The 13,485-nt window shown below is 46.6% G+C and overlaps 1 protein-coding gene across 2 annotated transcripts in view; it reads right to left on the bottom strand.

The window, feature by feature from the left end:
* The window catches only part of Irag1 (inositol 1,4,5-triphosphate receptor associated 1), a 108,733-nt gene that overhangs the window by 14,450 nt on the left and 80,798 nt on the right, over positions 1 to 13,485 (bottom strand). For both annotated transcript variants that reach the window (XM_059268848.1, XM_059268840.1), the window contains 5 exons: positions 13,344 to 13,484; positions 12,449 to 12,580; positions 9,720 to 9,861; positions 2,550 to 2,599; positions 1,950 to 2,057 (listed from right to left, as the gene is read on the bottom strand). In XM_059268848.1, the coding sequence (XP_059124831.1) occupies positions 1,950 to 2,057; positions 2,550 to 2,599; positions 9,720 to 9,861; positions 12,449 to 12,580; positions 13,344 to 13,484 (573 nt within the window). The remainder of the gene's footprint in view (positions 1 to 1,949; positions 2,058 to 2,549; positions 2,600 to 9,719; positions 9,862 to 12,448; positions 12,581 to 13,343; position 13,485) is intronic.

Raw genomic sequence — 13,485 nt, 5'->3', positions numbered from 1 at the left:
ACCCATGATCAGGATGTTTTCAGTGTAGCTTTTGTGATTTTAAAGACTAGTTCTTGTTGTCAACCACTTGTCTAAAGGTATACATTCGGAAACCATAGATCTAGTAAAAAGGTTTGTTGCTAATTGACCTTTTCTAGTCTCATAAAAAAATTTCAGTTTTTAAAATTTTTATTTTATGTGCATGCATGTTTGCCTGAATATATGTCTGCACCATAAACTTGCATTGCACATGGAGGCCATAACAGGGTGCTAGATATCCTAGGCTTGGAGTTACAGATGGTTGTGAGCTACCATGTGAGTGCTGGGAATTGAACATGGGTCCTTTGAAAGAGCAGCCAGTGCTCTAAGGTGCTGAGCCATCTCTCCAGGCCCTTCAGGTTTCTTTGTTTCAGTGATTTGGAGTTTGAGTTCATTTCACAGACAAAATACTGACAAGGTAAAAGAAACGTAACAGTGATTGCTAGCTATGGGTATAGTGGAGCTTGAAGTGACTTGACCAGTTTCTTGCACACTGAACCTCTCTCTGTACAGCTGTGCTAGTGTGCACAATGATTAGAAAAACCACTGGAGAAAGGTGTTCAAAAGTTTTAGAAAAAAGTCATCAAATCCACAAAGACTATAGGTATAGAAAAGATTTTCTTATACATAGAAATTGCCTTCATCTGGAATGAAATGGACATTTTCTCTGCCTTTCTTTGTATACCCTATAGAAATATTAAAAAATAAAGAAGAAAATTAAAGTGATCTGTTTTATCATTGTCCAGAAATAACCATTATTGTGATGGGTAGTTTTTAATTATCAACTTGTCATAGCCTAGAGTCACCTGAGAAGCCAGTCTCAATTGAGGGATTGTCTAGAAGAGCTTGGCCTGTGGTCATGCCTATGGGGGATTGCCAACTAAGGCAGGAAGGCCCAGGCCATCGTGGGAGCAGGAAGACCTAGCTCTGGTCTGTGGATGTGACGGCTGAGTTCCTGCCTTGATATACCCCCAATGATGGACTATAACCTGGAATTGTAAGTCAAATAAACCCTTTCTTCCCACTTTCTTTTTGTTGGGATATTTTATCACAACAGAAATTAACCTAGAACAACTATTAAATTCCAAATATTTCTTCCATAATTTTCGATGTCTACACAGAGACACCATTTTTAAAAGTACAAAACAGGAAGCTAGAGAGATGGTTCAGCAGTTAAGAGCACTGGCTGTCCTTCCAGAGGACCTGGGTTCAACTCCCAGTACCTACATGGCAGCTCACAACTGTCTGTAACTCCAGTTCCAGGCATCTGAAACCTTCACACAGATACACATGCAGGCAAAACACCAGTGCACATAAAATAAAAATCAATTATATCTTTTTTTAAAGTACAAAACAGAATTATATTACATATACTCCAATATATGTGTTTATTGTACATAGAAACTGCTATTTCTTCACAATACATCATGGGTGATAGTTCCACAGAGATTCTTTATTATGGTGTCTACAATTGGCTTGCCAATCTCCTACTGATAAGCACTGAGTTACCCTCGGGGCTTCATCACTGCAAACAAGGCAGCAATGAGTAACCCAGGATGAGACCCCGTTCACAAACTCAGGCTCTGCGGCCAGAGCCTTGCTTTAGATACAACTGACACAACCCACTGTACCCTGCAAAGTTTGTTTGTTTGTTTGCTTGTTTGTTTTAAGCATCCTCTCCTTAAAGAATTTCTGTTCAAAGGGGCGGCTGTTTTTGAGGTACACCTCCTGAGCCGCCTGTGCTTTGCTTGAGAGCACAGAGAACGAGTCTCGGAACAGTGGGACGGTGACATTGGCTTGCTTTGTGTACCTCCATCCATAGTCCCTGCTGGAAACTTCCTGTCCCTCTTGACCCGTCCCCATCTGCATCCTCTCTGCAGCAGTGGTGTGAAATGTAGAAAAGGACAGAAGGCAGGCGACATCATACTCACCAGAGCTGGTAGGGAGGGGATGGGTGATGCACTGGGGGTTTGGCCAGGAAGGTTCAGGGCGTTAAACTTGGGAACCACAGCGACACTGACCCTCCGGCGGGGCATGTTCTATGGGAAGAGAAGTGATTCAGGCCTCCTGTCTCGGGAATAACAACAGTCATGGTTCTGAGGGTATTAGAAAAGCTTGCTGGCCTCTAACATTCAGTAGTGCTTTGGTTTGGGGTGGTGGTTAGGTTAGGAATCAGTGTGGAAAGAGTGAACCAAAGTTGACCGAAATTCCTGTTGGTCATGAGTAATCTCGCAACACATCTCCATTTTACGTTTTGAGACCCCATTCTCTGAGTAGCATCCTAGAGAGTCTGTAAAAACTGCCCATGGCAAAGCCAAGGTGTCTGCATCATTTCACGTTCACTTAATGCAGAGTCGGGAAGACTACACCTGAGCAAGAAAGATGGGGTGTCAGAGGCCGTGTGAGCAAGTGTGAAAGCTGAATTCCCCGCTGGTACCCGTAGGTCCGAGAGTGAGTGATCACTTGAGTGACCATGAAAACTTCTGTCATGCTTCCTCTGGGAACCCTGGGATTCCCTTGACCATGCATACCTTGCCCATCGTGAGGGACATAGATCGCGCCGTGCGGGGGACCCCATCTTCTATAGTAGGAAAGAACAGAAGAAAATGGGTGAGTTTCAGGTTGGGGTCCAACATCACACAGACAGGCAGACATTAAGCCATTGCTGGGTCATAGCTGGCTTTGCAGGGATGACTCAGAGTTCTAGGCCTTAGGGACCCTTCACTGTTTGATGTTTCACCCTGTAAGAAAATCATCTGCCGCCAAGGGACCCTCTTGACGAAACGTTTATTCTAACTCCACCAGACACTACCAGGAGCCCTAGTCATGGGCTTCTGGGCTTCATTTGACACCACTGTAGTCTCTGGGGTCACCCAGGATGGTGTGTGAACAGGACTCAGTAAGCTTGAAGCATATGGACCCATTCCATGTTCTCTCTAAGGATGGACTGTTGGAAACACTATAAGCAAGAAAGATTTGATGTTAAGGATGAAAATTTGCTACTTGAAGTCGTTTCAATGTATTACCTATGCTATGACTCAGCACAAAGGGAGCTACCACTTTTCCTCCTTAGCATGTATACTAATGATACACTTTATATTCAGTGTTCAACAGTGTACTTGCTTAAGAGTGCTTCCAGAATACAACTGGAGACATGAAAAATGTTTTTATTTTTCAAAATTGTAAATTTTGTTCTCTTGAATATGTTTCCAAGTTCTATTTGCCCAGAAATTATCAGAAAAGTATCTTCAAGGTCAGTTGAGTCCCCACATCCTAGAGTCCGTACGTCTCTCTGTCCTCCACAGCCCATAGTTTATGTATGGCCCTTGGAAACCACATAGCTGTATGCTTTGTTTTGTTTTTTCTTAATCTGAGGATCTTTGCCAACCAACAGCTTTACAGTGTCTATAATTTTTGTGAGGGTTAACACATTTGTGTTTATTTCTACCATCTCATTATCTATATTTTATTTACCTTGATTTATTCTTTGATTTTTTTCTAAGTTTTCCCCCATTCTAAACATGAGTTGAGGAATTATCCATTCTAGTTCTACCTTTGGGACATGGCTTTAATTTCTGATATTATCTGGCTTTAAATTTAAAATTAATCAAGATCCTCAGGCTTTTCCTAAATAGAGCTCAAAACAACTCTCTCCAACCTTAATTAGAGTGCTAGTCACCATTTTTATGTCACACTGTGTATCCCCAAGTTATGCATTATTCATCTAATTAGCGACTACCGGATGCTGATTTGGCTCTGTCCACGTGCTTATGAACATTCTTGATCACCAGCCTTTCTTGCATCTTGCATCTGATTGGGCTCCATCCCACCCCCAAGCCCGGTACACTCTTTAATTGTCCCTTCAGCAAGGACCTGTGAAGACCACTTTCTTATCACAGCCTTCCCTAGCCCTGGGCCTTGCATGACTACCCACTTAGTTCTCCTGGGTTCTCTGAGGGTCAGACCACTGCCTTCTGGTGCTATTGTAGCTCTGGAGAATTGTTGTCCACTCGCTAATTCTCTTCTCATTACTTTTAAGATCTTTACTTATCTTTTTTCTATTTGTGTGTGTGTGTGTGTGTGTGTGTGTGTGTGAGAGAGAGAGAGAGAGAGAGAGAGAGAGAGAGAGAGAGAGAGAGAGAGAGAGAATACATGTGCACCACATTACGCTCATACACACCAGGGGTCAACATTGGACATATTTTTCTTTTCTTTTCTTTTTTCTTTCTTTTTTTGGGGGGTTTTTTTGTTTTTCGAGACAGGGTTTCTCTGTGTAGCTTTGCACCTTTCCTGGAACTCACTCTGTAGTCCAGGCTGGCCTCGAACTCACAGAGATCTGCCTGCCTCTGCCTCCCGAGTGCTGGGATTAAAGGCGTACACTACCACTGCCTGGCTTGGACATCTTTTTCTATCTCTGTCAACATTTTTTTTTTAGGTAAGATTTCTCACTGAAGCTGGATCTTGCTGTTTCAGCTAGACTGGCTGGCCAGAGAGGTCCGGGGATTTTCCGCTCTCCAATTCCTCAGGACTGGAGTTACAGGCGTGCACCACATACTTGAGGGGTGCTGGGGGTCCCAACTCGGGTCCTCATGCTTGCACAAGTGCTTTACTCACCGGGCCATCTCCCCACTCCTTATTTTATCCTTTTTGACGTTTCCATTTCATATGTGTTTATTTTTTTCATAGACTTCACTATACTACCGAATCCAGTGATTTGTGTCTTTCTTTAGCTGTGGAAGATGCTAGGTTATTTCCCTGAAGATTTTCTGTGCCTAATTTCCCCCTTAGGGACCACCTGGCTCTGGACTGTAGGCTCTCCTCTGTACCCCATGTCCCCAAAACCTTCTTTCATGTTTTAATCACTGTATCCATTTCAACTGCATCTTGGATAACTATCTCAAGTCTCGCAGTCAAGATGAGCAGGTTAATATTCTGGGAGACTGGCATTCATCAGGGTGGGAGGAAGAAAGCCAGAGCCACGTGCACACTAGCTCTTACAGGGTTCAGGCCAGATGTGACTTGCTCACCCACAAAGCCCTCCACAAGGCCGAGTCTATCTTCTACGGGATGGGAAATAAGTCGGGGGAGGAGCTCAGAAGACTGAGAGACCCCCTCTACCATGGCTACCACACCCCCCACACCTACCAAGTCTCCGCATCCCTGACTTCTCATTTTGAGGAGTTCTAATTTTTTTTTTATAATTACTATTTGATCTTCTGTTTTCAATCTGCCTTTCCATGTCTCTGCTGATTTTAAAATCCTGATTACTTTACTATTTGATGTTCTTGGGGTGGGGTCTTACATTTGGTGGGTCTAACGATTTGTGTTCCCAGTGGCCTGTTTTACTGTGTGTTTGACACTGTGCACGTGTCCTGGGGCAGGGTGTGCCTCTCTGCGGCGGCTGACAGTATTCCTGGAGCCACCGCCATCCCGCTGTCCTTTCAGAGTCTCCACAGCTTGAGGAGCTGCTGCAACCACTCACACACTTTTCCTGTGAGGAAGGAGGGAATATTCTGTGTCCACCCAGGGTGCAGGTGGAACGGGCAAGCTTCCGTGTGAAGGAGGGAATATTCCGTGTCCACCAGGGTGCAGGGCGGAACGGGCAAGCTTCCCGTGTGAAGGAGGGAATATTCTGTGTCCACCCAGGGTGCAGGCGGAACGGGCAAGCTTCCGTGTGAAGGAGGGAATATTCTGTGTCCACCCAGGGTGCAGGGCGGAACGGGCAAGCTTCCCGTGTGAAGGAGGGAATATTCTGTGTCCACCCAGGGTGCAGGGCGGAACGGGCAAGCTTCCGTGTGAAGGAGGGAATATTCTGTGTCCACCCAGGGTGCAGGCAGAACAGGCAAGCTTCCGTGTGCTTCTCTCCTGGCTGGTGGGTGAGCTTTCTTATTCCTTGCATAGACTCTATCTCCAGGCAGTCCCTAGAAGGTCTTGGCTTTCCACGTGAAGCAGAGTCGGCTCTGCCACGGGGCTCCGAGGCTGCTCTCAGATAGTCCTGACGGCAAACACTTCGTTCCAGAGAGGCAGGGCGGCTCTGGCCCCAGCACGCCTCAGGGTCAGCATGGTTTCAGTTCTCCTCTTGTTTCTGGCTATTTCTATTTCCTTTCTTGTGGATTCAGCTGTTCTTTTAGACGACTTGTTTTATTTTGTCCAGCAGGAAGTTGTAAGCATTTCGGTTAAAGGATTTTTTAAGTTTTCTGGTCACCCCAAAGAGCAGAACCAGAAAACATTCTCTAATAAGTGAGAGTTCAAATACGTGAATAAAATTCCAATCTTGCGGGTGGGATAATTGGAGAATTTACAATAGATTGTATAAACGTATAGAAGTATAAATAAATGCCTAACAAACGCATGGAAAAGCATCAAACTATGGATTAAAACTATGAGATAAAACAACTTATGTCTATAAAATCATAAATATGTTTCAGAAGAAAGAACAAGTTTGGTGATCGGTATACAATGAATCAAGCATTATAGTACCCCACTAAGTGACTATGTCAATGGATTACTTGAAAGTAATTTAAGTAATTTATAAGCATTTCTTTTCCCTAACATAGTAATGTTTTTATTTTCATTAGCTTTTTAGTTAGCAAACAAAAGAACAAGGCATTTTCACACATGCATGTCATTGCACTGGGCTCATATCTGCCCACCCCACTGCCTTCCCTGTCCTTTGCCCACTGGGCCCCTTCCTCTCTACAAATACCCCCCCTCATTCAGCTAGTATTTATATTTCTAGAAGTCTGTCCAAAAAAAAAAAATCCAAAATGCTGATAATCAGCATGCTGCATGTTCAAAAAAAATTTTTTTTGAGACAGAATTTCTTTGTTAGCCTTGGCTGTCCTAAAACTCACTCTGTAGACCAGGCTAGTCTCAAACTCATAGAGATCCGCCTGCCTCTGCCTCCCGAGGGCTGGGATTAAAGACGTGCACCACCACCACCTGGCTCCAAAAAAAAAAATTTTTTTTTTTTAGCAACTTACTTTTTAATCAGGGGATATTTTATTTCATTATAGTCTTCACAGCCTCAGCCATAGACAGAAGGCATGTAAAGGCTTTTTAGAAGCATGCTATTAGAGAGTGGCCATGGCACATCGCAGAAACATAACCTACTGACACACAGATTCACTGGTGCTGGACTCTCCGAAGCAGCCACAGGGGGGTAGAGCTTGGAAAAACAATCGAAGGGGCACCACGTGTCTCCAACCGTGATTCTTTAGTTAAGACTTGCTCTTGAGCCCTTTCCTTTTGCTAGCATTTTCTCAGGTCCCCCCACCCCACCCCAGACTGGATTGTGGGACTCTGCGGGGTCCACCTCACTCCAGAAATCTGTTTGCTGTATTTCTCTGTGGGTGGATGTACATGTTTGGGTGGCTAAGTGCAAGTGTATGTGAGGGAACGTGTGCATATAGAAGCCAGAGTGTCTTTCTTGATTGCTCTCTACCTTATTTTTCGAGACAGGGTCTCTCACTGAGCCTGAAGCATTCCTATTTGCTAGACTAGCTAGTCAGCAACTTCGGGGACCCGCTTGTCCCTTTCTCCCCAGCACCAGGGTTACAGACCAGTTTGGCTGCCTCCAGCTTTTTCACATGGAAGCCAGGGATCTGAGTTCAGGTCCTCCTGCTTACATGGCAGGCACTTTCCCCACTGAGCCGTCTCCCCAGCCCAAGAAGTCTGCTTACTTTTGTTGCTGAACTAGGAATGGGGCTATGTCATGTGGGGCAAACCAAAAGTATTCAAAAAAAAAAAAAATCCCAGAATGAATGAATGAGACCCCTGGGTACTAGTCACCCCATAGGGCATTTCGGGGTTTTTTTGTTTGCTTTGTTTTTTGTTTTTTGTTTGTTTTCCAAGACAGAGTTTCTCTGTGTAGTTTTGGAGCCTGTCCTAGATCTTGCTCTGTAGACCAGGCTGGCCTAAAGACGTGTGCCACCGCCGCCCAGCTTTGGGTTTTGCTTTAGACAGGTTCTTGTTCTACAGTCCAGGCTGGCCTGGAACTCCTGCCTTTGTAATCCTGCCTTTGCCTCCTAAGTGCTGGCATTATTAGCATCCGCTGTGATGACACTGACTTTACCCCATAAATTCTAGATACATTGGTTTGCAGGAGATCTGAACCTTGTAGAGAAATAATTATCAAACCAACATACTAGGATTTTCTTGGAATCACCTTGCCATTTGTAGCCGAGAGCAGTTTGTTAGGGGCCCAGATGCCTGTGGGTCAGGAACCTGGCTGCTGAAATCCAAAGCAGACAGCCCTGAGCACGCGTCCATGGCCTTTGGACTCTGGGAAGTGTCACCGATACTCCCCAGGAAGCTTGTGAAACCTCCTGTTTATAAAGGTTTCTCAGTCTGTTATACTTTCCCTCTGCCTGCTCTTAGTAACACGGATGTTTGCATTCCACAGGGATTCCTGGTGTGACAAGCTGTTTTCTCCAGCCAGTCACCCTCCTGGACCAGACTCCAAGCCCTGGCAGCACCCAGGGAGAGATTCCAGTCCAATGCACTGTCATTTCCCTGCTGGCCTGAGCAAGAGCTTCTGAGCTCATCTTTCCCTACTTCAGCTTTGACCCCTACTAATGCATTGTGCTTGCCGAAGTCCGAGTAGCACAAAAAGAAAATATGGACATGTCATGTGACATGCTCCCTCCCAACTCCCTGTTCCTACCAGACAAAGGCCTAGTTGCTAGTGTGTCCTGGAAGGTGGCCTTGGTCTGCCAGGTCTTATGTTCAGCCTCTCAATGTTACCCCAGCCACACAGGTTGTTTCATCCTGTTCTCATCCCCCACCTCCACACCTTTACACACCCTGCTTCCTCCACCTGTTTTGCTGACTTCCTCCTCCCATTTTTACTTTAAACCCTGCAGAGATGACCTCCCTGGATGTATCCACCCTTGACTCCTTTGAGCAGAATCAGGTGGCCTTTCTCGGTCTTCTTACACCAATTTGCATGGAACTTTTAAAACATTAAGAAAAGAATCGCTGAAGTATGTGTCTTACCCATGCATCTGTGTTTGTCTCCGCAATAGCTCACCTAGCTAGGCTCTCATTGTGCCCCAATGCCCGGACTCCATCCCTCCCCTGGACTGGTGCAATATCCTCACAAACACAGAATATTTCCTGGCTCTGTTCTTTTGGGTGACTGGAAAACTTAAACATCCTTTGACTGAAATGCTTGAACATTTCCGCTGGACACAATGAAATAAGCAGTCTCATGAGTCTGAGGCCAGTCTGGGCTAGGAATGCTGATTTGCTCCAGTTCTATAACTGATGTACTACACTTCGAGGATGCCGCTTCAGCAGGAACATGCTCATCCATTTTCCCTGACGGAAATCCTTGAATCCCTGATGCTTTCCAGAATAAAACCCAGATTTCTTAGCAGGTGATGCCCAAAGGGTGATCCCAAAGCATAAAGACTTACGGGGCCTGGGGTCACTCACAAAGCGGGCGTGGTGTCTGCCGTCAGCCACTTTGGTTAACTGTCAGGAGCTGGGAGGCCCTTGGTACCCTTTATGCTTTTTGATTCTAGGACCCCAGTCTCACTGGAGCAGCTGCTGTAAAGGCCCCATGAGCAGCTCCAGACAGAAATGCAGAGTGTCCTCCAGCCAGAAACAGCCCCTGAAGGTGTCCTGATTTCTGTGGCGTGGGCTGAAAGCCATTGGGGACCTGATCTCACAACAAGGACAGAAGCCCAGTTCCTTACCAGAGGGACCACAGCTGCGGCTTGAATTCTGATTTGCGAGTTTCTTAAATTCCATGAGCTCAGCATGGTCCTTCTCGTACGTTCTCTTCAGATTCTCCACATACTGCATCATGACCTCTGTTGCCTTTGACATACGCTTTTCCTGCAGGGAAGAGGACACACAGGAACAGCTGAAGAAAGGGCACTGTCCACACTTGACCGCTCTGAGCTCAGTCCTGGGCTGCCAGAGTAGAGAGGATACAGGGGCCATCAGATGGGAGTCGGTCCTGGGTGTCTGTTGCCTGTGGCACTGGGCTAAAGGTGGACTGGTACCTGTGTCCAGGGAGGAGAAAGGCAGCCACATACTGTGAAAGTGAGAGGAGGAAGGGATTGCTTTACTCTAGGAGAGAACAGGTCGGGGTGGCTTTGTGGAGATGGCCTGGAGCACAGATGTGGGTGTGGGCACATGGACTTGGGCAGGATAGACAAAGGTCCAAGGCCAGGGAACTTCCAGGCGTCCGGAGGCAGAGGCAGTTTCTCATAGGACTTGTATGTAGAAGGTTTATCCGCCAGACAGGAATCTTCTAGAATGACAGTGGGCACCATTCCATAGTATGCTGGGACACTGAGCCTATCCAAGGGCTTCTGCAAGTCAGCATAGCACAGACATCCCGCTCCATATAAAACAAAAAAAAGGCAAGAAGCCCTTGGGTTTGCTGGGAGGAAGTGCTCTAGGGCTGGGTTTTAAAGAACTTAACATGCCAGATGAAGGAATCTTGACTTCCTCTGCAGAAAAAGAGGAATTAGTGGATTTGTTGAAGTGAGGGGTGACCATGTGTGAGTGGAGACGGGACAGGAGTGAGACTGGGGGCAGGACAGCAACAAGGAACGTGTCTGAGCTGCTCCAAAGGAACCAGTGAGGACACAGACGGCAGGGTGGGGGACCACTTTAAGAAGGATACAAGTCACGAATGGTGCACATCTGTACCTTGGGGTCACGAGTTTGAGGCCAGCCTAGACTACATACTGAAATCCTGTCTCAACAAATCAGTAGGGGCTGGAGAGATGGCTCAGTGGTTAAGAGCACTGGCTGCACTTCTAGAAGACTAGGGTTCAATTCCCAGCACCCACATGGTAGTTCATGACTGTCTGTAACTCCAGTTCCAGACAGGGATTCCCAGGGGATCCAATGCCCTCGTCTGGCTTTTGCTGGCACTAGGTATACACCTGGTGCACAGATATACATGCAGGCAAAATACCCATACACGTATAAAAACAAAACTTTAAAAATAAATAAGTAAAAATGAAGAAAAGAGGCGTGAAAATAGAATCTATAACATGGGGAACCAGAAACATATTTGGAAGAGTTCCTTACATTGGAGGTGTCCTTTCTTCCCCATACTCCCTAGGGTCCCCAAGAGGACTTAGCTTAGGCATTGTCTGTACTAGAGGGGTTTCCTATAAAGGTCCCCACACCCATGTAGGGCTGAGACTTCCCTAGCATCCTTCTGGTGTTGCCCCCAGCTGGACTACTTCCTAGGTCACACTGCTGAGTCAGGCACTCTTTCTGTAGAAAGACAAAGGGTGGGTCAGCCTGGTGGCTTGGCTGCCTTTCATTTCACAGGCAGTGTTTGGGGACACACCCTCAGAACATCCACTCACACACAGTGTGGCAGGACATGGTTACAACAGTGTTACGGGGGAGCTACATGCTTTACATGCATTGCGTCAGTCCTACAGGGCAGACATCGTAAGCACCCCTGGTTTACAGCCCAGAGTGACTCTCAAGTGTGGAGAGCTCTGTGAAGTCCAAGGCCACAGTGTGAATGAGGGAGACAGCCTGCAGGGGAACTCAGGCAGTTGGCACTGCAACACTGTATGGAGGCCCCATGTGCTTCAAGACTTCAGAGTGGCCAAGGTGCGGAGTCTAACCTGAGCCTGCACCCAGCTCTGCCACGTATTGGCTTCCATCTCCCTGACCCGAAACACTTACTGAAAGTGTTTGGGGCTCTGTCAGGTTTGGGAATATTGCACATACATAATGAAGTATCTTGGGAGTAGGACCCAAGTCCAAATACATTATTCATCTTATTATACATGTTGCCCAGATATAATTTTACACATTTTTAGTGCATTTTGTCTGTGTCTTATCATAGAAAATTAGTTGTTTTCCCACTTGTGACATGATAGAGACACTCAAAACATTTGGACTAGTTGGGATTTTCTCCTATCTGGAAGCTATCTTTCTGAGAATATGCAACTTCACTGGGGCAGGGATGGGGGATGGAGGCCACTTTACGGGGTCACTGGGTGGGTTGAATGAAACAGCACTTTCACCTGAAGCATGTGCTGTCCAACACTGGTTCTGCAGGAGCTGAGTATGCATTTTGTGAGAACAATGACGAGAGAGAAGCTCCCAGTCACATAGATTTACAAAACACACAGGAAAAGCTAAATAGACTTCTTTCATAGGGAATTCTCTAACTTAACTATGGTGGACCAGCTCTAAGGGAGGAAGGCAGTACATAGTCTACCTCAAATTTCCAAGTCCACAGAAAATCCCCCAAGGCATACTTGGAAGGGTTGGTAGGCACCAACTATGTTGGAATATCTCAACAACCTATATAGAATGCCTGGCCTAAGCCGGTCATCCAGGGGTGGTGCCTCTTCTGGTCCCTGTTTGGGTCATGGTGCTAATGACTACAGTTGGAACAGTGTCAGCCAGCAAGGCCTAGGGCTGGAGGGCTCACCTGGCGCACAGCCCCAACCACTTCAGCCCGGCTGGAGAGGCGGGCAGCCAGGCGATGCAAGACCGCGATGTCTTCCAGAAGCTTCTGATAGGTCTCTCGGTGCTCACAGTGGTGCCAGATGGATGCTGAGGACTGAGGGATGACAAGGGGCATCACCCAGAGTTTCCAAACTGTTTTTCCACATGTGCATGCTGAGAACCTAACCCCAATGCACAGGGGGGGGGGGGGGGGGACAATGGGTCCTTGGGAAGTGACGCCATCACAAGGGCAGAGTCCTTGTAAATAGGAGCAGTGCTCACACATCAGGGGCCCCAGAAATTTCTCTTATTCTCTTTCCACCATGTCAGGCTATAATGAGAGGCTGGCCATCTACACGTCTGAAGAGGGTTTCAGTAAGGACCTGACCACGCTGGAACCCTAAGCTTGGATTTCTAGCCTCTAGAGTTAAGAGAAACAACATGTTTGTTGTTTAAACCAGCCAGGCCAATGGTAATTCACTATAGCAGCTTGAGCTGACCGATGCATGCCAAAGCTGGATTCATTTTCAGGAAACAAGCCCTGGGTCTCATCCTGGCTAGGAGAAGAAACTCCAACAGAGCCCAGGCCACAGTGTCTTCCAGATACTGGAGAAGCCCAGTGGAGACACACTACATCTGGCTGGTCTCAAAGGAGTCATATCCAAGCCAACCAGCCCCCTCCTAAGGAGCTGCCCAAACCCTCAGGATCTTGTCTCAGCTACTCCTTGTCCTTTGCGGAAGGCTCTGTCAGGACTGTGGCTCCCTTCTCCTTTCCAGAGATAACTTCCGCTACTGCTTAGTGAGAGGAGTGTGATATTGGGCCTCACCCTTGGAGACAGCAGCTCTGCAAGGACTCCTTAAACTAGGCCCCTAATTACCGTAATGGAAGCTTTGAAGTTTTCCAGTTCCTTCTCAGTGTTCTCTTCCGTCAGGTTGCGTTCCCTTTCAGCCTGGTTAATTCTAGATTCCAAGGTGTAGCTGTCATTTCTAAAGGCCAAGGACAGTTGTACAAACACGTTC

This window comes from Peromyscus eremicus, chromosome 1 (genome assembly GCF_949786415.1).
Source record: "Peromyscus eremicus chromosome 1, PerEre_H2_v1, whole genome shotgun sequence".
NCBI lineage: Eukaryota > Metazoa > Chordata > Mammalia > Rodentia > Cricetidae > Peromyscus > Peromyscus eremicus.
The sequence above is the reverse complement of the archived record's forward strand: the minus strand, read 5'-3'. Positions and strand labels throughout refer to the sequence as shown.